Source organism: Kryptolebias marmoratus, linkage group LG9 (genome assembly GCF_001649575.2).
Source record: "Kryptolebias marmoratus isolate JLee-2015 linkage group LG9, ASM164957v2, whole genome shotgun sequence".
Lineage (NCBI taxonomy): Eukaryota > Metazoa > Chordata > Actinopteri > Cyprinodontiformes > Rivulidae > Kryptolebias > Kryptolebias marmoratus.
Window position 1 is genome coordinate 17,191,852 of NC_051438.1, and position 24,506 is coordinate 17,216,357.

Consider the following 24,506-nt stretch of genomic DNA (forward strand, 5'->3'; position numbering starts at 1 on the left):
TCAGACACACTGAAGAGTGATGTAGTGGTTTTCCCCGCACCGTTTCCACCTGTAGATGCTGAACTGATCAGTATTAACGGAGGAGACACTTTTACCAGAACTCAGACTTTACCTACCACAGAAAAGGTAAGATTATATTGGCCTTATATTTTGCACATTATGTTTCTTTAAAAAGACAAATGCATATAAATTCCTTTTTTTAAATATCCTTATATGGTTTGTTTAAATCTTGTCTACGATGCTGTATAGATAGACTACATATCTAAAATCCAGCTGCATAGTTTTAGACATGCAGAAGTATTTAATTATTTTTTATTTTTGCCAGCAATATGAGCCTGTTACAAAAACCCCAAGTAGGAATATGTTTTTTATACAATAATGACAAATTCTTTTTTTGTATATAACCACTTCAAGCTTTATAAGAAAACAAGGTTTGAGTGGACTTCAAACTTCTTTGTGTTTTCTCATGGTTAGCATTTGTCTATACCCTTTCATCTCCTGCTCCATTCCAAACGTATATTTGAACATGTTTGTGTATGTGTGGGGTATCAATTTATTATTTTTTTGTGTAACAACAAAAAAGAATAAACAAATTGATACCAAAACCCTTTTAATGCTTTATCACCACAGTCATTGCATATTTCTATTAGCTTTAGTAGTTTCCACAAAACTAAAATGTTTAATATTCATGGTTTTTAAAATATAAACTTATTCATGCATTCATCCAGTTATTTTGTTTATTTTTTTTTTGTGAAATTATTGATCCTTGAATTTGTTAGTATTCTAAATATACATGGATTTCATGTGCAATTTGCTGTCCTTGGTCCTAAATGGGACAGTTGTTTCCCGGTATTACACTTTTACGCTTTGCAAGCCTTACATTTACAAAGACTGTTTTCATGCTGAAAGGTAGGAGTGTTAAAACATGTTTTCATTGCATTTAAATTCCCACATAAATCAGCAATGTTAGTATGGAATATTTGAGAGTGGGATGCAAACTTACTATCTTATTTAATTTCCTGAAGTTTATGTTCTTAAATGAACATATATTTACATAAAGATTAGAAAGCATAATTCCAAAATAAATATTGAACAAACATAAATTACTGAATATTTTAGGTTAAAGAAAGAACTCTATTTTTTAAGGCTCTTTCTGTCATGTGTTTTTGCTGAATGTACTTCATACAAATGTCCACATGAGGACATTGTAGACCATCAGATTTTTACATGCTTTACGTGGACTCGGGCTCCACCCATAACCAGCAGATGATGTTACACAGACAAAGAGATTCAGAAGGAGAAGAAGTGGTGCGTCGAAGGCTTCCTTAGATTGCAGGATTTTTCAGTCAAATCTTTCTTTCTATAAATGATTTTTTGAGGCTGATGATTTTTACCGGATTATAGAATTTCCATTTTTGGTTGGGTTATTTGTAAATATGTATATACCGAACAGATTGAGTTCTGTGTGGATGTTTTTCATCTTTGTTCTGCTGGATTGTTTCTGGGAAACGGTTCGTGGAAATCTATCTTACTCCGTCTTTGAGGAGGTGAATCGGGGGACTGTTGTTGCAAATATTGTGAAAGATCTCAACCTTAATGTCCATGAGCTTGAATCTCGGATGTTTCAGATCGTTGCTGGATCAAAGACAAAATATTTTGAGGTAAATCTAAAGACTGGTGCTCTGTTTGTTAACAAGAGAATCGACCGAGAGGGGCTCTGTGGTGACGAAGCCAAATGCTCGTTGAAAGTAGAAGCAGTTATTAACAATCCACTTAAACTGTACCGCTTTGAAATTGTGATATTAGATGTGAATGATAACTCACCATCATTTCTCACCACATTACATCTAATGAATATAAGTGAGAATACAGCAGTAGGGACAAAATTCCTCATAAATCCCGCTGAAGATGCAGACGTGGGTAAAAATGCTGTTAGTGTATATAAACTGAGTCAGAATGACTTCTTTTCTTTGGTTACCCAAACAGGAGAAAGTGCGACTCCTGAGCTGGTCCTTCAGAAATCTTTAGACAGAGAAAAACAGTCTGCGATTCCACTCACATTGACTGCCATCGACGGCGGAACTCCGGCTAAATCAGGGTCTATGACTATAATGATAAATGTCTTAGATATCAATGATAACGCTCCATTATTCAGTCAAAGTCTGTACAAGGCCAACGTATATGAAAATGCTAAAATAGGCACCTCAATAATAAAAATAAATGCGACGGATTTAGACGCAGGACAAAATGGAGAAGTTTTTTATTCACTTAATAAAATAGGTCGAGGGAAACAAACTGATCATTTTGCTATAAATGAAAAAACAGGGATTGTAACAAACAAACAGATCATTGACTTTGAAGAAAATAATGCTTTTGAAATTCGAGTTCAGGCCAGTGATGGCGCGTCTTCCCCAATGATGTCACATACTAAATTATTAATTGAAGTGATAGATGTGAATGATAATGCCCCTGAGATCACAGTAACTTCTCTTTTAAACAGAGTAAAAGAAGATGTGTCCATTGGCACAGCTATTGCTCTCGTTTCAGTATTTGATAAAGACAGCGGTAAAAACGGCATAATTAGCTGTAAATTCAACAGCGATGTTCCTTTTAAATTGGAATTAAATTATAAGAACTACTATTCATTAGTTGTGGATAGGCCTCTGGACAGGGAAAAGGAACCTCATTATAACATCAGCATCACTGCTACAGATGAGGGCAGTCCGCCTCTCTCCAGCACCAGAAACATTCAGGTCCACGTCTCTGACGTCAATGATAACAAACCTCATTTTACAGAAAACCTAATAAATGTATTTATGAAAGAAAACGGTCCAACAGGAGTAGTTATTAAAACAGTGACAGCTGTTGATGCAGATTTTGATCAGAACGGTCGGGTTAGTTACTCACTTTTGCATGATAACAGTAACTCACTGCCATCAATGCTAAACATCAACTCAGATACTGGAGATATAATCAGTCTGCAGAGTTTTAATTACGAGGAGGTGAAAACATTTCAGTTTAAAGTTCAGGCCACAGACTCTGGTGTTCCTCCGCTCAGCAGCAACGTGACTGTTAATGTTTTAATCCTAGATGAAAATGACAACAGTCCCACAATTTTGGCTCCATATTCTGAGCTCGGTTCTGTTAACAGTGAGACCATCCCCTATTCGGCTGAAGCGGGATATTTTGTAGCAAAGATCAGAGCTGTGGACGCAGATTCTGGATACAATGCGCTGCTTTCGTATCACCTATCGGAGCCCAAAGGGAACAACCTGTTCAGGATCGGAAGCAGCACCGGGGAAATCAGGACTAAGAGGAGAATGAGCGACAACGACCTGAAAACTCACCCCTTGGTGGTGCTGGTTTCTGATAACGGAGAACCTTCTCTGTCAGCTACTGTGTCTGTTGATGTGATGGTGGTTGAAAGCTCAGCTGACAGCCACACTCAGTTCAGACAAGTGCCTTTAAAGGAGGACAGCTTCTCTGATCTGAACCTGTATCTGCTGATTGCCATCGTGTCGGTGTCAGTGATCTTTCTGCTGAGTCTCATCAGTTTAATAGCTGTGAGATGCCACAGGACAGACGGCTCTTTCAGCAGGTACGGCGCCCCAATGATCACCACCCACCCTGACGGGAGCTGGTCCTACTCTAAAGCTACTCAGCAGTATGACGTGTGTTTCAGCTCAGACACACTGAAGAGTGATGTAGTGGTTTTCCCCGCACCGTTTCCACCTGTAGATGCTGAACTGATCAGTATTAACGGAGGAGACACTTTTACCAGAACTCAGACTTTACCTACCACAGACAAGGTAAGATTTAATTGGCCTTTTATGTTTAAAAATTATCTTTAAAAACGTTTGTAAGTTTCATCCTTTAATATCACTGAAATTTTTTGTTTTAAATATCGTCTGTGGTGATGGATATATAGCCTACATTTTCATGTCGCAACAGCATCGCTGTAAACGTGCACAAGTAGGATTTCTCTATTTAATTCATGTCTTTGTAATTTTTGCTAGAGAAGCATAAGGTTTTAATGACCATGAGTGACAATAGATCAAATATATGAGACTTTGTTTATGTGTTTTCTAATGCTTTGCAATTCATAGCTATCCTGCTATCTCCTATAAGTGTATTTGAAAACGTTTATTGTTATGTAATATCAATTTAAAATCGTTTTTGTGTATCAGAAAAGAAAAAAAATATTTATCACAAATTATTTTTTCATGCTTTATAACTGCAGTCATTGATCTTTTCAGTATGCTGTTGGTTTAATGAAACTGAAAATGTCAACATCTTATGATTTTGAACGTTAAAAACAGGCCTGTTTGGATTTTGAGACCATGGGTGTAGTAATTTCATTAATTCATCCATTTACCTTTTCACATTTTTTGGTAAAAATATTGCAACTTGAATTCTGAAATGAGACTAAGAGAAAGACTTTATGTCTATGTTGCTATCCTTGGTGTTGAAAGGGACAGTTATGTTTCGTAGTCGTTACAATTTTAACCGTGTTTGCAAAAAAACAAAACAAACCATAATAATAGCAAAATAAAAGATTGATTTTTTAAATGAAAATTATATTTGGAAGGTTTCTATTTACAAAGTCTGTTGTCATGTTAAGAAGTAGCAGTGACTAAATATGTTTTCACCACATTTAAATTCCAACAAAAATCAACAAAATCATTAAAATAAATAGGTTTTTGAATTACATAGAGACTGAATGTATATTTTAATTACTGACATCAAATTAAAATTTAATGAGCATTGTGCCTTCAGTGTGGATTATTTTAGAGAGGGTTGCAACATTATTATTTCATTCAATTTCCTAAAGTTTACATTAAAAAAAACAACAACATATTTTTACACAAAGTCTAGTAAGCACAGTTCCAAAATTAATCTGAATACTTAACCTTGATACTGAAAAAATCATGGTAAAGAAGGAACTCAGGTTTTAAGGCTCTTTCTGTCATGTGTTTTTGCTGAATGTACTTCATACAAATGTCCACATGAGGACATTGTAGACCATCAGATTTTTACATGCTTTACGTGGACTTGGGCTCCACCCATAACCAGCAGATGATGTTACACAGACAAAGAGATTCAGAAGGAGAAGAAGTGGTGCGTCGAAGGCTTCCTTAGATTGCAGGATTTTTCAGTCAAATCTTACTTTTTATATATAATTTTTTGAGGCTGATGATTTTTGCCAGATGTTATAATTTACATTTTTCGTCTGGTTATTTGTAAATATGTATATACTGAGCAGATCAAGTTCTTTCTGGATTTTTTCCGTCTTTTTTCTGCTGGATTGTTTCTGGGAAACGGTTCGTGGAAATCTATCCTACTCCGTCTCTGAGGAGGTGAATCGGGGGACTGTTGTCGGAAATATTGCGAAAGATCTCAACCTTAATGTCCATGAGCTTGAATCTCGGATGTTTCAGATCGTTGCTGGATCAAAGGCAAAATATTTTGAGGTAAATCTAAAGACTGGTGCTCTATTTGTTAACGAGAGAATCGACCGAGAGGGGCTCTGTGGTGATGGAGCCAAATGCTCGCTGAATATAGAAGCAGTTATTAACAATCCACTTAAACTGTACCGCTTTGAAATTGTGATATTAGATGTGAATGATAACTCACCATCATTTCTCACCACATTACATCTAATGAATATAAGTGAGAACACAGCAGTAGGGACAAAATTCCCCTTAAATCCCGCTGAAGATGCAGACGTGGGTAAAAACACTGTTAGTGTATATAAGCTGAGTCAGAATGACTTCTTTTCTTTGGTCGCACACAGAGGGGAGAGGTTAACTCTTGAGCTTGTGCTTCAGAAAGTTTTAGACAGAGAAAAACAGTCTGAGATTCGATTACTATTGACTGCCATCGATGGAGGAACTCCGGTCAAGTCCGGCAGTGTGACTATTTTAGTGAACGTTTTAGACAATAACGATAACGCTCCAAAATTCAGTCAAACTCTGTACAAAGCCAAACTGTATGAAAATTCTAAAATAGGCACCTCAATAATAAAATTGAATGCGACAGATTTAGATGAAGGACACAATGGACAAGTGTATTATTCGTTTAGTAAAATGGGACATGGGAAACTAAATAATCTGTTTGATATAAATGAAATGACAGGTATAGTATCTAATAAACGGAATATAGATTTTGAAGATAACAATGCTTTTGAGATTCAAGTACAGGCCAATGATGGAGCATCCCCACCTCTCACCTCACATACAAAATTAATAATTGAGGTCTTAGACCTAAATGATAATGCCCCTGAGATCACAGTAACTTCCCTTTTAAACATAGTAAAAGAAGATGCGTCCATTGGCACAGCTATTGCTCTCGTTTCAGTATTTGATAAAGATAGCGGTAAAAACGGCTTAATAAACTGTAAAATCTCCGACACTGTCCCTTTTAAATTAGAAATAAATTATAAAAACTACTATTCATTAGTTGTGGATGGGCTTCTAGACAGAGAGAGAGAACCTCAGTATAACATCACTATCACTGCTACAGATGAGGGCAGCCCACCTCTCTCCAGCACCAGAAACATTCAAGTCCGCATCTCTGATGTCAACGATAACAAACCTTATTTCACAGAAAACACAATCAAAGTTTTTATGAAAGAAAATGGTCCAACAGGAGTAGTTATTAAAACAGTGACAGCTGTTGATGCAGATGTTGATCGCAACAGTCAGGTTAGTTACTCCCTTTTACGTGATAACAGTAACTCGTTGCCATCAATCGTAAGCATCAACTCAGAGACTGGAGATATAATCAGTCTGCAGTCCTTTAACTATGAGGAGTTGAAAACATTTCAGTTTAAAGTTCAGGCCACAGACTCTGGTGTTCCTCCACTCAGCAGCAACGTGACTGTGATTGTTTTTATTTTGGATGAAAATGACAACAGTCCAACTATTCTGGCTCCTTATTCTGAGCTCGGTTCTGTTAACACTGAGACCATCCCATATTCTGCTGAAGCGGGATACTTTGTAGCAAAGATCAGGGCGGTGGACGCAGATTCTGGATACAATGCGCTGCTTTCGTATCACCTGTCGGAGCCCAAAGGAAACAACCTTTTCAGAATCGGAACCAGCACCGGGGAAATCAGAACTAAGAGGAGAATGAGCGACAACGACCTGAAAACTCACCCATTGGTGGTGCTGGTTTCTGATAATGGAGAACCTTCTTTGTCAGCTACTGTGTCTGTTGATGTGATGGTGGTTGAAAGCGCAGCTGACAGCCACACTCAGTTCAGACATGTGCCTATAAAGGAGGACAGCTTCTCTGATCTGAACCTGTATCTGCTGATCGCCATCGTGTCGGTGTCGGTGATCTTTCTGCTGAGCCTCATCAGTTTAATAGCTGTGAGATGCCACAGGACAGACGGCTCTTTCAGCAGGTACAGCGCCCCAATGATCACCACCCACCCTGACGGGAGCTGGTCCTACTCTAAAGCTACTCAGCAATATGACGTGTGTTTCAGCTCAGACACACTGAAGAGTGATGTAGTGGTTTTCCCCGCACCGTTTCCACCTGTAGATGCTGAACTGATCAGTATTAACGGAGGAGACACTTTTACCAGAACTCAGACTTTACCTACCACAGACAAGGTAAGATCTTTACCCTCAAAGCTTTCAAAACATTAACCAAGCAGCAAATATATTTAAATTCTGCGCTTTTTGTCTTTTCGTATGTGTTTGTCTAATGTTTTTTTTACTTATTTCTTATTATTACTATTATTTCACGAGTGCACGGTCTTTTTTGGAGAGATTTTCTTCCGTTGAAATATTATCTGACATATAGGTTTTAGTATTTTTAAGGTTTTCCACTTTACTATTGAGTCAATGCCTTGTTGTTCAGACCATTCTAAAGTCGAAGCACAAATTATTTGATTTTTTTTAAACCGTCCTGATTTTTTATTGCATTTTTTGTAGTTTCACAGTTTTTAATTTGTTCTTTTTCTTTCTTTCTGTCTATCTTTCTTTCTGAACATTCTTGTTTTTTCATTTTTATTTGGGATTTATGTGATTCCTAGTTTGTATTACTACCCAAATAAAACAATTCAGATGTGCAGCACAGTAAGAACAGAACTGGTGATGTTTGTCACCTTTCTGGGTTTTTGTCTTTATTGTTTTATGCGGCAGCTGAGGAGTTGTACACCAAAAAAATGTAAACATGGCCACAAGTTTTTCACAAATGTCATAGAAATTTCTTAATACATATAAAAATGGATAAAATAAATGCGCAAATAACAAGTTGTGTACCATTACTATGAATTGCTTCAATTTTTTTTCTTCTTTCTTGCGTTACTGAGTGAAACTTTCCCTCTACAATCAATTTTCTTTTGATTCTATTGTAATTATTTGAACAGACCATCAGGGGGCGCTTTAGACCATAGCATTCTGAATGAATATTTTGGTTCGTCTCTGTTTAAACGAACATGCTGATGTCTTGTTGGGCTGTGACACAAAGAGACGCAGAAGCACAGAGAGAAGACTGAGCTATGAGCTACACAGTGGCTGATTTCTAAAGAAGGGGAGTGCAGCCTCTGTTTATTTTGGACCTCAAAACGGTCATCACCGAGCGGATTATGTCTTTAATTTACAGAAATCATCTGTTGGATTTTGTCTTGTTTTTACTGTTCGGTTGCTGCTGGACGGTGGTGTTCGGGCAGCTCTCCTACTCCATATCCGAGGAAGTAAACCCGGGGACATCTGTGGGAAATATAGCTAAAGACTTAAACCTCGCTGTCCACGAGTTGGAGCCTCGCATGTTTCAAATTGTCACCGGAGCAAAGAGAAAACACTTCGAGGTAAACCTAAAGACGGGCGTTCTCTTTGTCGCTGACAGAATAGACAGAGAGGAGCTCTGCGCAAAAGTAGCCAAATGCACAGTGAGCGTAGAGGCAGTAATAAATGCTCCATTAAAGCTCTACCGTTTGGAGATACATATTGTAGATGTTAATGACAATTCTCCATCTTTCACTACTAATTCTCAAAACATCGAAATAGCTGAAAGCACGTTGCCTGGGACTAAATTTCTTGTGCTATCAGCCTACGATGCCGATGTGGGCAGAAACGATATAAGCACCTACAAGCTTAGCACAAATGATCATTTTTCTTTATCAGTGAACAAAGCAGACAGAGTCTCCGCTGAACTAATTCTCCAGAAATCTTTAGACCGAGAGAAACAGCCCATTATCAGACTCACGCTGACTGCTATGGATGGAGGGACACCTCCGAAATCCGGAACTTCACAGTTAATCATAAATGTCTTAGATGTAAATGATAACGTCCCGATATTTGCTAAACCACTGTATAAAACAAACCTTACTGAAAACGCACCCATCGGTTCTTCAGTAATTACTGTAGCAGCGGCAGATAACGATGAAGGTCCGAACGCAGAGCTTTCATATTCACTGAGCAGCAAAGACCAAGACCATGTTTTAGATTTATTCCAAATTAACGAACAGACAGGGTTAATAACAGTTAAAGGGAACGTCGACTTTGAAGAGCATCCTGCTTTTGAAATCCGAGTTCGGGCCACCGACAAAGGCTCTCCGCCCATGACGTCACAGTGCAAGGTACTGATAGAAGTGGAGGATTTAAATGACAATACTCCTGAAATATCCGTAACTACACTGATTACCACAGTGAAGGAGGATGCAGACACAGGAACAGCTATTGCGCTCGTTTCAGTCCTGGACAGAGATGGAGGGAGAAATGGCATCGTTCACTGCAGCATTAAAAATGAAAGTCCCTTCAAACTAGAAACAAATTATAAGAATTATTTCTCGCTAGTGGTGGAGGGGCAACTAGATAGAGAGACTGATTTGTATCATAACATTACAATCGTAGCATCAGATGAGGGAATTCCAGCGCTGACTAATACAAAACATTTTACTGTTTATATATCAGATGTAAATGACAACTCTCCTTTATTTTCACAGTCGGTAATTAATGTTTACTTAAAAGAGAATACTCCTGCTGGAAATGTTTTAAAAAAGATATCTGCACAGGATGCCGACATAGATCAAAATGCTCAGGTGAGGTATTCAGTTATCGAAACTAATGGTAACAATTTGCCACTACTGACAATGGTAAATATTAACTCGGAGACTGGAGATATAATCAGTCTGCAGTCCTTTAACTATGAGGAGTTAAAAACATTTCAGTTTAAAGTTCTGGCCACAGACTCTGGTGTTCCTCCGCTTAGCAGCAACGTGACTGTAAATGTTTTAATCCTAGATGAAAATGACAACAGTCCCACAATTCTGGCTCCTTATTCTGAGCTCGGTTCTGTTAATAGCGAGACCATCCCGTATTCTGCTGAAGCGGGATATTTTGTGACAAAGATCAGAGCCGTAGACGCAGATTCAGGATACAATGCGCTGCTGTCTTATCACCTGTCTGAGCCCAAAGGAAACAACCTGTTCAGGATCGGAACCAGCACCGGGGAGATCAGGACTAAGAGGAGAATGAGCGACAACGACCTGAAAACTCACCCCTTGGTGGTGCTGGTTTCTGATAACGGAGAACCTTCTCTGTCAGCTACTGTGTCTGTTGATGTGGTGGTGGTTGAAAGCGCAGCTGACAGCCACACTCAGTTCAGACATGTGCCTATAAAGGAGGACAGCTTCTCTGATCTGAACCTGTATCTGCTGATTGCCATCGTGTCGGTGTCGGTGATCTTTCTGCTGAGCCTCATCAGTTTAATAGCTGTGAGATGCCACAGGACAGACGGCTCTTTCAGCAGGTACAGCGCCCCAATGATCACCACCCACCCTGACGGGAGCTGGTCCTACTCTAAAGCTACTCAGCAATATGACGTGTGTTTCAGCTCAGACACACTGAAGAGTGATGTAGTGGTTTTCCCCGCACCGTTTCCACCTGTAGATGCTGAACTGATCAGTATTAACGGAGGAGACACTTTTACCAGAACTCAGACTTTACCTACCACAGACAAGGTAAGACAGTAAATAATTAATCTTTGCATTTTCTCAGAGGCAAAACTATTTGGGAGAACATTCAATATTTTGTGTTGTCACTTTTTTTTCTTTTTTGCTTCCTTTTTTTTTGTTTTTTCACGAAATTATTGCTTTTCTTCTACTTAAGAAGTATTTGATTCAAGTTTTTTGATATCAATGGTTGTCATAAATCTGTGCTTTTAGCCACAAATCCTCTACGGATTGAATCTGATTTAACTAATGTAGTTGCTATCCGTGGTCCTGAAACTAACCTCAATATTTTATATTTTCATGATGTTCATTTCAGTTATATTTAACTGAAATGACCGATTAGACAGGATCTAGCATTTTTTCGAACGGTCTATATATTTCAATAATTACATAGTTTCTGTTGAAATTAGCATATTCCGTATTAATATAATTTCTTTTTCCTTTTTTTCTGCTTGAAGGAGCATAACGTATTTTCATGGATGTTTTTGATTCTTTTAACGAGACTGTAAATCCAAAAAAAATGCAAAAGAAAAATTTACTTAGGTTCTTTTTTCAAGATATTTTTTATTTAAAATTTTGTTCAAAAATTTATGAAATAATGTTTTTTAAAGGCGTAAGAGTTCATTGCGGTGTTTCTAATAAATGTCCACCTGAGGACACTGTAGACCGTAGCATTTTAACTTTGTGTTTTGTGAGTCAGTGCTCCTCCCTGAATCAGCGGATGATTCCTCTCTGCTTTGTTACAGAGAGAGCTCGAAGGACAAAGGACGGTCTCATGTTTTGTAGCTAACCTGTCAGTGATTCTCCTAATTTCTGCTATTCCTAGACTTTAATCTTGTACGTTTCCTACTCTAGGATATTGACGTCTTTTCTCCATCCGTGCCTTCCCTACAACGGTAATTATGTTTCTACTGGATCGGTCGAGAAACGTGTGGATATATTTCTTGTTTGCGCTTCTAGATTGCTATTTGGACGCAGTGTCTGTTCAGCTTTCTTACTCCGTTGCAGAGGAGTCTAATATCGGGACTGTTGTGGGAAATATTGCTAAAGATCTTAGTATCAACGTGCAGGATTTGGAGCCTCGCATGTTTCAGATTGTTGCGGGATCAAAGAAGAAATATTTCGAGGTAAATCTAAAGACTGGTGCTCTCTTTGTTAATGAGAGAATTGACCGAGAGGAGCTTTGCGGTAATGACCTTAAATGTTCACTCAGTGTAGAAGCAGTTATAAATCACCCTTTAAATCTGTATCGTATTGAAATAATTATTTTAGACGTCAATGATAATTCTCCGTCATTTCTCACCAACTCTCAGACTGTCAATGTTTCAGAAAGCACAGCTGCAGGAGCTAAATTCCTATTAAAACGAGCTCACGACGCGGATGTAGGAAAAAATTCAGTTAATATCTACAAACTTAGTCAAAATGAACACTTTTCTCTGGCCATACATAAAGGAGACACAATCACAGCAGAACTAGTGCTTCAGAAAGCCTTAGATAGAGAAAAAGAGCATGTGATACGACTTACACTCACGGCTATCGACGGAGGAACACCAGCTAAATCAGGGAGCATGACAATTACGGTTAATGTGTTAGATGTGAATGACAATCCTCCCGTGTTTAATCAAACACTGTACAAAGCAAGTGTGTATGAGAATATTAAAAAGGGAACATCTTTATTTACTGTTAATGCCACGGATCTGGACGCAGGACAAAATGGAAAAATATCCTTTTCTTTGATTGAATTAGATCAAGGAAAGCAAACGAACCACTTCACCATAGACGAAGAAACAGGTACTGTAAAAAATCAAATGGTTATAGACTTTGAAGAGAATAATGCTTTTGAAATTCGAGTTCAGGCTAGTGATGCCGGTTTATCTCCAATGACGTCACATGCAAAATTATTAATTGAAGTCTTAGACGTAAATGACAATTTTCCTGAGATCACAGTAACTTCTCTTTTAAACAGAGTAAAAGAAGATGTGTCCATTGGCACAGCTATTGCTCTCGTTTCAGTATTTGATAAAGATAGCGGTAAAAACGGCTTAATAAACTGTAAAATCTCCGACAATGTCCCTTTTAAATTAGAAATAAATTATAAAAACTACTATTCGTTGGTTGTGGACGGGCCTCTGGACAGAGAGGAAGAACCTCAGTATAACATCACTATCACTGCTACAGATGAGGGCAGCCCACCTCTCTCCAGCACCAGAATCATTCAGGTTCACGTCTCTGACGTCAATGATAACAAACCTTATTTCACAGAAAACATCATAAATGTCTTTATAAAAGAAAACGGTCCAACAGGAGTAGTTATTGAAACAGTGACAGCTGTTGATGCAGATGTTGATCAGAACGGTCGGGTTAGTTACTCACTTTTGCATGGTAACAGTAACTCGCTGCAATCAATGTTAAACATCAACTCAGATACTGGAGATATAATCAGTTTGCAGTCTTTTAATTATGAGGAGTTGAAAACATTTCAGTTTAAAGTTCAAGCCACAGACTCTGGTGTTCCTCCGCTCAGCAGCAACGTGACTGTAAATGTTTTTATTTTGGATGAAAATGACAACAGTCCAACTATTCTGGCTCCTTATTCTGAGCTCGGTTCTGTTAACAGTGAGACCATCCCCTATTCTGCTGAAGCGGGATATTTTCTAGCAAAGATCAGAGCTGTGGACGCAGATTCTGGATACAATGCACTGCTTTCTTATCACTTGTCTGAGCCTAAAGGGAACAACATATTCAGGATCGGAACCAGCACCGGGGAGATCAGGACTAAGAGGAGAATGAGCGACAACGACCTGAAAACTCACCCCTTGGTGGTGCTGGTTTCTGATAACGGAGAACCTTCTCTGTCAGCTACTGTGTCTGTTGATGTGNATGGTGGTTGAAAGCGCAGCTGACAGCCACACTCAGTTCAGACATGTGCCTATAAAGGAGGACAGCTTCTCTGATCTGAACCTGTATCTGCTGATTGCCATCGTGTCGGTGTCGGTGATCTTTCTGCTGAGCCTCATCAGTTTAATAGCTGTGAGATGCCACAGGACAGACGGCTCTTTCAGCAGGTACGGCGCCCCAATGATCACCACCCACCCTGACGGGAGCTGGTCCTACTCTAAAGCTACTCAGCAGTATGACGTGTGTTTCAACTCAGACACACTGAAGAGTGATGTAGTGGTTTTCCCCGCACCGTTTCCACATGTAGATGCTGAACTGATCAGTATTAACGGAGGAGACACTTTTACAAGAACTCAGACTTTACCTACCACAGACAAGGTAAGACAGTAAATAATCATTGTTTGCATTTTCTCAGAGGCAAAAATATTTGGGAATATGTTCAATATTTTGTGTTGTCACTTTTTTTCTCATTTTTTTCTTTCTTTCTTTTATATGTTTTTTTCACGAAATTATTGCTTTTCTTGCACTTAAGAAGTGTTTGATTTTTGATTTTTCATACTAATATCAATCCGTCGGTATAAGTCTGGGCTTTTTGCCTCAAATTCTATATGGCAAGAACCTGATCTTAGCTACCGTTCTCGTAGTTTCTATCCGTGGTCCTGAAACTATCCTCCTTTTTTTTTTCTCATATGTTCATCGTGCAAAATATTCATATGAAATGACCAAATGAAAAATGATGCAGTAGTTTGTCGAACCATATAAATAATATTTAATTAATGACATAGTTTCTCTTGAAATTGACTTATTCTGCATTATTCGCATTTCTTCTTTTTTCTGCATAGAGGAACATAAGGTATTTTTACGGAAGCTGTTGATTTATTTTAAAGATGACCGTAAATACAAGCAAATTCAAAAAGAAAATTTACGTGTGTTTCTTTTTTCCTGATTTTTTTTTGTTTGTTGTTGTTTAAAAAACATTTATGAAAAATATTTTTCAACGGCGTAATAGTTTATTCCGGTGTTTCCATTAAATGTCCACCTGAGGACACTGTAGACCGTAGCAATTTCGACTTTGTGTTTTGTGAGTCGGTGCTCCTCCTTGAATCAGCGGATGATTCCTCTCTGCTTTGTTACAGAGAGAGCTCGGAGGACAAAGGACGGTCTTATGTTTTGTAGCGAGCATGTCAGGAATTCTCGTAAATTCTGCTATTCCTAGAATTGTATCTTGTACGTTTCCTACTCTAGGATATTGACGTCTTTTCTCCATCTGTGCCTTCCCTATGTCAGTAAACATGTTTCTACTGGATCGGTCGAGACCCGTGTGGATATGTTTCTTGTTTGCGCTTCTGGATTGCTATTTGGACGCAGTGTCTGTTCAGCTTTCTTACTCCGTTGCAGAGGAGTCTAATATCGGGACTGTTGTGGGAAATATTGCTAAAGATCTTAGTATCAACGTGCAGGATTTGGAGCCTCGCATGTTTCAGATTGTTGCGGGATCAAAGAAGAAATATTTCGAGGTAAATTTACGAACTGGTGCTCTCTTTGTTAATGAAAGAATTGACCGAGAGGAGCTTTGCGGTAATGACCCTAAATGTTCACTCAGTGTAGAAGCAGTTATAAATCACCCTTTAAAACTGTATCGTATTGAAATAATTATTTTAGACGTCAATGATAATTCTCCGTCATTTCTCAGTAAAACACAGACGATTAACATTACAGAGAGCACAGCAGCAGGAGCTAAATTCCTACTTAAACGAGCTCACGACGCGGATGTAGGAAAGAATTCAGTTAATACTTACAAGCTTAGTCATAATGAGCACTTCTCTTTGGCTACACATAAAGGAGACACAATCACAGCAGAACTAGTGCTTCAGAAATCCTTAGATAGAGAAAAACAGCCTGTTATAGGACTCACAGTCACGGCCGTGGACGGAGGAACACCAGCTAAATCAGGGAGCATGACAATTACAGTTAATGTGTTAGATGTGAATGACAATCCCCCCATGTTTAGTCAAACACTGTACAAAGCAAGTGTGTTTGAGAACGTAGAAATTGGAACCTCAATAATTACTCTTAATGCCTCTGACTTAGATGCTGGACAGAACAGACAGATATCATATTCGTTTATTGAACTGGACCAAGGGAAACAAACCAATCTCTTCGCCATTGGCGTAAAAAATGGAACCGTATCAAATAAAATGAACATAGATTTTGAAGAGAACAGTGCTTTTGAGATTCGTGTACAAGCCAGCGATGGAGCCTCGTCGCCTCTCACCTCACATGCAAAATTATTAATTGAAGTCGTAGACATAAATGACAATGCTCCTGAGATCACAGTAACCTCTCTGTTAAACACAGTGAAAGAAGATGTGTCCATTGGCACAGCTATTGCTCTTGTTTCAGTATTTGATAAAGATAGCGGTAAAAACAGTTTAATGAACTGTAAAATATCCGACAATGTCCCTTTTAAATTAGAAATAAATTATAGAAACTACTATTCATTAGTTGTGGATGGGCTTCTAGACAGAGAAAAAGAACATCAGTATAACATCAGCATCACTGCTACAGATGAGGGCAGCCCACCTCTCTCCAGCACCAGAAACATTCAAGTCCGCGTCTCTGATGTCAACGATAACAAACCTTATTTCACAGAAAACACAATCAAAGTTTTTATGAAAGAAAATGGTCCAACAGGAGTAGTTATTGAAACAGTGACAGCTGTTGATGCAGATGTTGATCGCAACAGTCAGGTTAGTTACTCCCTTTTACGTGATAACAGTAACTCGTTGCCATCAATCATAAGCATCAACTCAGAGACTGGAGATATAATCAGTCTGCAGTCCTTTAACTATGAGGAGTTGAAAACATTTCAGTTTAAAGTTCAGGCCACAGACTCTGGTGTTCCTCCACTCAGCAGCAACGTGACTGTGATTGTTTTTATTTTGGATGAAAATGACAACAGTCCAACTATTCTGGCTCCTTATTCTGAGCTCGGTTCTGTTAACACTGAGACCATCCCATATTCTGCTGAAGCGGGATACTTTGTAGCAAAGATCAGGGCGGTGGACGCAGATTCTGGATACAATGCGCTGCTTTCGTATCACCTGTCGGAGCCCAAAGGAAACAACCTTTTCAGAATCGGAACCAGCACCGGGGAAATCAGAACTAAGAGGAGAATGAGCGACAACGACCTGAAAACTCACCCATTGGTGGTGCTGGTTTCTGATAATGGAGAACCTTCTCTGTCAGCTACTGTGTCTGTTGATGTGATGGTGGTTGAAAGCGCAGCTGACAGCCACACTCAGTTCAGACATGTGCCTATAAAGGAGGACAGCTTCTCTGATCTGAACCTGTATCTGCTGATCGCCATCGTGTCGGTGTCGGTGATCTTTCTGCTGAGCCTCATCAGTTTAATAGCTTTCAGATGCCACAGGACAGACGGCTCTTTCAGCAGGTACAGCGCCCCAATGATCACCACCCACCCTGACGGGAGCTGGTCCTACTCTAAAGCCACTCAGCAGTATGACGTGTGTTTCAGCTCAGACACACTAAAGAGTGATGTAGTGGTTTTCCCCGCACCGTTTCCACCTGTAGATGCTGAACTGATCAGTATTAACGGAGGGGACACTTTTACCAGAACTCAGACTTTACCTACCACCGAAAAGGTAAGAATAAGCTTTATTTATGAAGATGAATCCTTACAATTACATCTTTTTATGAGTAATGCTGTGTCTATTTTTATGTAGCTCTTTTTTTTTCCTTTGAAGTAAATTTCTTATTATTTTTGTTGTTTTAGAATACGTTGTGTAGAAAACACCTCACTAAGACCATTGGCAAAGCTTTTAATTTTATTTGTGTTACCTTTTTAATACAGATTTTTAAATTTGTTTTCATTTTTTGGCTGCCTATATACATAAGTGTGTTTTATGCCTATTTTGCAACATGTAAATTATTGATGTTAGTTGAAAAAAATGGTAAAGAAAGGTTTATAACATTTTTTGTATATTTTAATTTTTTTAGTTTATCTTACTAAAAGCCATTCTTTCTCGTGCAGTGAATCTTTCAGACCACGTTTTTCCTTTTGCCTTAGTTTTTTTCCTTTTGAGAGCAAAATTGAAAGATATGCAATAATTTAATATTAATAAATTATATAACCGATTTCCTCTTCCAACTTCATACTCATTGACTTTCCTTTTCCGTTATGAATAATTTTACTCTGTCCATGGTACTGAACGGTATTGCTGTCGTAAGCAAGTTTTGAATGTGTACATTTTTTCACAGTACGGTGGAGAAAATAGTTATTTATTTTTTAAATTGTTGGAAAAGACATGTTTGGTGGGTCCATTCAAAACGCATTGTTTAAGTTTGTAGATTTTTAATGTGTTGCAGTTGCTTTGCCTCCCCATGAGGCGACAGTCTAGACCGTAGCACTGGCAGCAGGACTGTGATGTGTGGAAAACACCTCCCAATACTGAAAACGTCATCATTTTTCTCGGGGCTTTGTTAGACAGAGACGCAGAGCGAGGTGGATTGGATGAACGCTGAGCTTCAGTCAGCCTTTCTAAGATACATTTGTATCCATATTAAGCACGATTTTCAACTCTATACGGATCTATGCTTTGTTATCCTTGTTTGGAATTATGCATCTGGGGAGAAGAACGGTTTCCTTTGGGATCTATCTGATGCTTGTTGTGTTGGAGTGTCATTGTGGAGCCGTGTCCGGGCAGGTTTCCTACTCTGTGCCAGAGGAGGTAAACCTGGAGACTTCTGTTGGCAATTTGGCCAAAGATCTGAACTTGACTGTACAGGATTTGGAGTTGCGCATGTTTCAGATAGTAACCGGATCGAAGAAGAAATATTTTGACGTTACCTTAAAGTCAGGCTCTCTCTATGTCAGTGAGAGAATAGACAGAGAGGAGCTCTGTGCCAAAGCCACAAAATGCACAATGAATGTGGAGGCTGTGGTTAATAATCCACTGAAACTTTACCGGATTGAAGTTAATATTCTCGATGTAAATGATAATGCTCCATCTTTTAATGCAAAATCACAAACTATCGATATTGCAGAGAGCGTATTACCAGGAGAGACATTTCCTGTGCTTTCAGCTTATGATGCTGATGTGGGGAAAAACGATATCAGCACATACAAGCTCAAACCTAACGAATATTTTTCCTTATCCGTCCACAAAGGTGAGAGTGTGTCAGCAGAGTTAGTTCTACAGAAAGCATTAGACCGTGAAAAGCAAGCTTTAATTAAACTTACCCTGACCGCAATAGACGGAGGGACACCAGTGAAATCAGGCGCGTCCGAAATTATAGTTCACGTCTTGGATAATAACGATAATATTCCAACATTTACCAAGACATTATATAAAACAAGCATAACAGAAAATGCACCTCTTGGCACCACTGTAATGACGGTGTCTGCAGCTGATACTGACGAGGGGTTAAACAAAGAGATTGGATATTCACTAAATTCAAAGGATCAGGACCACGTCTTAGAAATCTTTGAAATTGATTATGAAACAGGAATATTAACAGTCAAAGGACCGATTGATTTTGAAAAAAATCCTGCTTTTGAAATCCGCGTGCAGGCTACAGACAAAGGACAGCCTCCGCTAACAGCTCAGTGTAAAGTGCTTGTTGAGGTGATGGATCTCAATGACAATGCTCCTGACATCACAGTGACGTCACTGCACAGCAGCGTAAAAGAGGACGCTGAAATCGGCACAGCAGTGGCACTTGTTTCAGTTTTTGACCGAGACGGAGGCAGAAACGGTGAAGTTAAATTAGAAATTTCGACTTCAGTTCCCTTTAAATTAGAGACTAATTATAAAAATTTTTATTCCTTGGTTATCAGTGACAGTCTGGACAGGGAACTAATTTCTCAGTATAACATCACTATTAAAGCTACAGATGAAGGCAGTCCTCCTCTGTCTAACACAGGCATAGTTGTGATTCAAGTTTCTGATGTAAATGACAACCCTCCACTGTTTTCAGAAGCCGTATTAAATGTGCATGTGAAAGAAAATTGTCCGGTCGGGACGTTCTTGAAAACTGTATCCGCAACTGATGCTGATACTAATGAAAACAGTCACTTGACTTATTCAACAGTTATTCATAATAAGTTAGTACCACTATCTACAATGATAAACATCAACTCAGAAACTGGAGATATAATCAGTCTACAGACTTTTAACTATGAGGAATTAAAAACATTTCAGTTTAAAGTTCAGGCAACAGACTCTGGTGTTCCTCCGCTCAGCAGCAACGTGACTGTAAATGTTTTTATTCTGGATGAAAATGACAACAGTCCCACTATTCTGGCTCCTTATTCTGAGCTCAGTTCTGATAACAGTGAGACCATCCCCTATTCGGCTGAAGCGGGATACTTTGTAGCAAAAATCAGGGCCGTGGATGCAGATTCTGGATACAATGCACTTCTTTCTTTTCATCTGACGGAGCCCAAAGGGAACAACCTGTTCAGGATCGGAACCAGCACCGGGGAGATCAGGACTAAGAGGAGAATGAGTGACAACGACCTGAAAACTCACCCCTTGGTGGTGCTGGTTTCTGATAACGGAGAACCTTCTCTGTCAGCTACTGTGTCTGTTGATGTGGTGGTGGTTGAAAGCTCAGCTGACAGCCACACTCAGTTCAGACACGTGCCTATAAAGGAGGACAGCTTCTCTGATCTGAACCTGTATCTGCTGATCGCCATCGTGTCGGTGTCGGTGATCTTTCTGCTGAGTCTCATCAGTTTAATAGCTGTGAGATGCCACAGGACAGACGGCTCTTTCAGCAGGTACAGCGCCCCAATGATCACCACCCACCCTGACGGGAGCTGGTCCTACTCTAAAGCTACTCAGCAGTATGACGTGTGTTTCAGCTCAGACACACTGAAGAGTGATGTAGTGGTTTTCCCCGCACCGTTTCCACCTGTAGATGCTGAACTGATCAGTATTAACGGAGGAGACACTTTTACCAGAACTCAAACTTTACCAAATACAGACAAGGTAAGATTAGATCAAGTTTAATCTTGTGGTCATTGTTCGTTTATTGGCAGTATGAAAACACCTGTCACAGGTGAGTCTTGAAACATATCTATTTTTTTAATATTATTGTTTTTGTAAAATACAAAAGTTGTGGTTGATTCATATGTCCTACCTATTTTTATTGTGACAGTTTTTTTCTGTTTTAGTTTTGATTTGGTTATGAAATGTAGCCTTTTTTGTTGCTGTAACTTGCAAAATGCAAAGGTTTGTGTGTTGACCGCAGTACTTGCTAAATACGCACATTGTACTGCATAGTTGTATCCTTTGTATATATATAAATTTAACCTCCTAAGACCCGAGTTCTTGCATGACATGTAGTTGTCTTTGCTATTTGGGCTGACTGGGACCTGGTGTGAATCACGGAATGCTAAGCAAAATAGGATGTCCACATATGAGGACGCCAGGTCCTAGAAGGCTCTCTCTCTGTCTCTCTCTCTCTCTCTCTCTCTCTCTCTATATATATATATATATATATATATATATATATATATATATATATATATATGTGTGTGTGTGTGTGTGTGTGTGTGTGTGTATAAAGAAATAGAAATTTATCAACGTCAGTCAATCTTAGAAATTCGATAATCTGCTGCAAATTGAAACTTGTTTAAATATTTCCTCCTGAAAATGTTCCTGCATAATGTTTTGAAGCAATCATTTTTCATGTAAGACACCTTATTGTCAATCTTAAAGGTGATAATCATGAAAATCACTACTTATTTGAACAAATACATCTGTGTTTCACTGTTTGGCAACAGTTTCTATACTACATCTTTGGTGCTTTTGTAGTAAAACGAGAATGGCTCTATAAAATTCATATTATTATTATTATTATTATTATTATTGTTATTATTATTAGTTTTGGATGGTTGTTTTTTATCATTTGTCAACTTTTTTAATCAAGAATAATTTACTGTAGGCTAAGTGAAGTGTACAGCTTTTCAAAATCACCACACAGCGACGCTGTAGACCGTAACATCGAAAGTCTCCTCCCTGAGTAAAATCGTCGGACTGTGATTTTCAGCACAAAGAAACAAGAGAAAAGACGGCTCGGTTTTGCGGAGTCTATAAGCTTGACTAAAAACAAAATAAATCGCTGTGAAACTTCTCAAATCTCGGTATTTTGTTGCGAATACCAGAAAGTGGATCTATGCTTTGGCTTTTTTCAACGGAATTATGTTTTCACCGAATTTCTGGAGGCATGCTTTTACGTTTCTTGTTTTAGTGCTGCTGGATTGTCTCTGGGAAGCGTCGGCGCAGCTCTCCTACTCTGTTTCAGAAGAGGTAAAACTCGGGACTAACGTTGGGAATATCGCCAAGGATCTTAACATCAACGTGCAAGATTTGGAGTCCCGCTTGTTTCAGATTGTTACATCTAAAAAGAAATATTTCGAGGTGAATCTAAGGACTGGCTATTTGTATGTTAATGAGAGGATAGACAGAGAGGAGCTGTGTTCAGATGAGGCTAAATGCACCTTGAGCTTGGAGGCTGTGATTAACAACCCCCTGAAGCTGTACCGTGTCGAGATAGAGATCAGGGATGTGAACGATCATTCTCCGTCTTTTAATGCAAAATCACAGCTACTGGACATTGCAGAAAACACATTGCCTGGATTTAAATTTGCATTATCAGAGGCAAGCGATGCGGATGTGGGTAAAAATGGCGTTAGTGCCTATAAGCTCAGCCCAAACGAACATTTTAGTCTTCTAACGCAGAAAAGAGAGGATAGCATATATCCAGAGTTAATGCTACAGAAAGGATTGGATCGGGAGACAATACAAAATATAAAACTGTTGTTAACCGCAATAGATGGCGGGTCTCCGCCAAATTCTGGGACATCAGAAATAGAAATAAACGTATTAGATATCAATGATAATGCACCAGTGTTCAGCAGCAGTCTTTACAAGATAAAAACGCTGGAAAACACTCCGATAGGAACAGCAGTTTTCACTTTGAACGCGACAGACGTGGATGAGGGGACAAACAGTGAAATTCTGTACTCTCTTCGGAGCAAAGATCAGGATCATGTATTAGATATTTTCAAAATTGATCCGGAAACGGGAATAATCTCTGTAAAACGCAAAATTGACTATGAAGAAAGAAAAGCGTTTGAGATCCGAGCGGAGGCGCGAGACAAAGGCCAGCCTCCCATGTCTGCCCACAGTAAAGTGCTGGTGGAAGTCATAGACGTGAATGACAACGCTCCCGACATCACCGTGACGTCACTGCTGAACACTGTGAACGAGAACGCAGCTGTCGGTACAGCCATTGCTCTTGTTTCAGTTCTAGACAAAGACAGTGGTAAAAATGGTGAAGTGACGTGTGATATTTTAAACATAGTTCCTTTTAAACTTGAGAAAAATTACAAAAATTATTATTCTTTGATTGTTGATGGGCATCTAGACAGAGAGGTGATGCCGCAGTACAATGTTACAATTTCCGCTATAGATGAAGGGAATCCTGCACTTTCAAGCATGAGTTTTGTTACTGTTTACCTCTCTGATGTAAATGATAACGCGCCATATTTCTTAGAAACTGCTATAAACGTTTATGTAAAAGAAAACAGCAAAGTAGGAGCTATAATTAAAACTGTAACTGCTGTCGACGCTGACATCAGTAACAATGGTCAGGTGAGTTATACATTTTTAAATACAAATGGTAAATCACTGGCCCTCAATACAATGCTAAACATTAACTCAGAGACTGGAGATATAATCAGTCTGCAATCCTTTAACTATGAGGAGTTGAAATCATTTCAGTTTAAAGTTCTGGCCACAGACTCTGGTGTTCCTCCGCTCAGCAGCAACGTGACTGTAAATGTTTTTATTCTGGATGAAAATGACAACAGTCCCACTATTCTGGCACCTTATTCTGAGCTCGGTTCTGTTAACAGTGAGACCATCCCATATTCTGCTGAAGCGGGATACTTTGTAGCAAAAATTAGGGCTGTGGACGCAGATTCTGGATACAATGCGCTTCTTTCGTATCACCTGTCTGAGCCCAAAGGAAACAACCTGTTCAGGATCGGAACCAGCACCGGGGAGATCAGGACTAAGAGGAGAATGAGCGACAACGACCTGAAAACTCACCCCTTGGTGGTGCTGGTTTCTGATAACGGAGAACCTTCTCTGTCAGCTACTGTGTCTGTTGATGTGATGGTGGTTGAAAGCTCAGCTGACAGCCACACTCAGTTCAGACACGTGCCTTTGAAGGAGGACAGCTTTTCTGATCTGAACCTGTATCTGCTGATCGCCATCGTGTCGGTGTCGGTGATCTTTCTGCTGAGTCTCATCAGTTTAATAGCTGTGAGATGCCACAGGACAGACGGCTCTTTCAGCAGGTACAGCGCCCCAATGATCACCACCCACCCTGACGGGAGCTGGTCCTACTCTAAAGCTACTCAGCAGTATGACGTGTGTTTCAGTTCAGACACACTGAAGAGTGACGTTGTGGTTTTTCCCGCACCGTTTCCACCTGTAGATGCTGAACTGATCAGTATTAACGGAGGGGACACTTTTACCAGAACTCAGACTTTACCTACCACAGACAAGGTAAGCCATGACTATTTCTCACGTAACTCTAAAGC

The 24,506-nt window shown here is 39.2% G+C and overlaps 3 protein-coding genes across 15 annotated transcripts in view; all 3 read left to right on the top strand.

The window, feature by feature from the left end:
* LOC108242369 (protocadherin alpha-C2) overlaps positions 1-24,506 on the top strand; it is a 164,225-nt gene that overhangs the window by 79,992 nt on the left and 59,727 nt on the right. Inside the window, exon 1 of one of the 13 annotated variants that reach the window (XM_037977290.1) lies at positions 14,950-17,529. The exons of 10 other annotated variants lie outside the window; for them this stretch is intronic. In XM_037977290.1, coding sequence (XP_037833218.1) covers positions 15,145-17,529 — 2,385 coding nt within the window. In that variant the 5' untranslated portion in view covers positions 14,950-15,144. Of the gene's footprint in view, positions 1-14,949; positions 17,530-18,360; positions 20,881-21,935; positions 24,472-24,506 lie in introns of those variants that run through there. 2 more of the 13 variants (XM_037977295.1, XM_037977293.1) reach the window with 2 other exon arrangements.
* LOC119617323 (protocadherin alpha-10-like) lies at positions 1,130-4,125 on the top strand. Its single transcript, XM_037977305.1, has one exon. It carries the CDS (start codon positions 1,437-1,439, stop codon positions 3,849-3,851), a length of 2,415 nt encoding a protein of 804 aa, XP_037833233.1. The 5' UTR covers positions 1,130-1,436; the 3' UTR covers positions 3,852-4,125.
* Positions 5,296-8,590, top strand: LOC108242374 (protocadherin alpha-10; the record flags this gene model as incomplete). Its single annotated transcript, XM_025008300.2, is given in 1 exon segment — positions 5,296-8,590. A coding segment is annotated over 1 exon segment (2,360 nt), but the record flags the coding sequence as incomplete, so codon positions are not given.

Excerpts from the sequence above, each read along its gene's own strand:
- LOC119617323 (XM_037977305.1), top strand. The coding sequence starts at position 1,437 with ATGTATATACCGAACAGATTGAGTTCTGTGTGGATGTTTTTCATCTTT.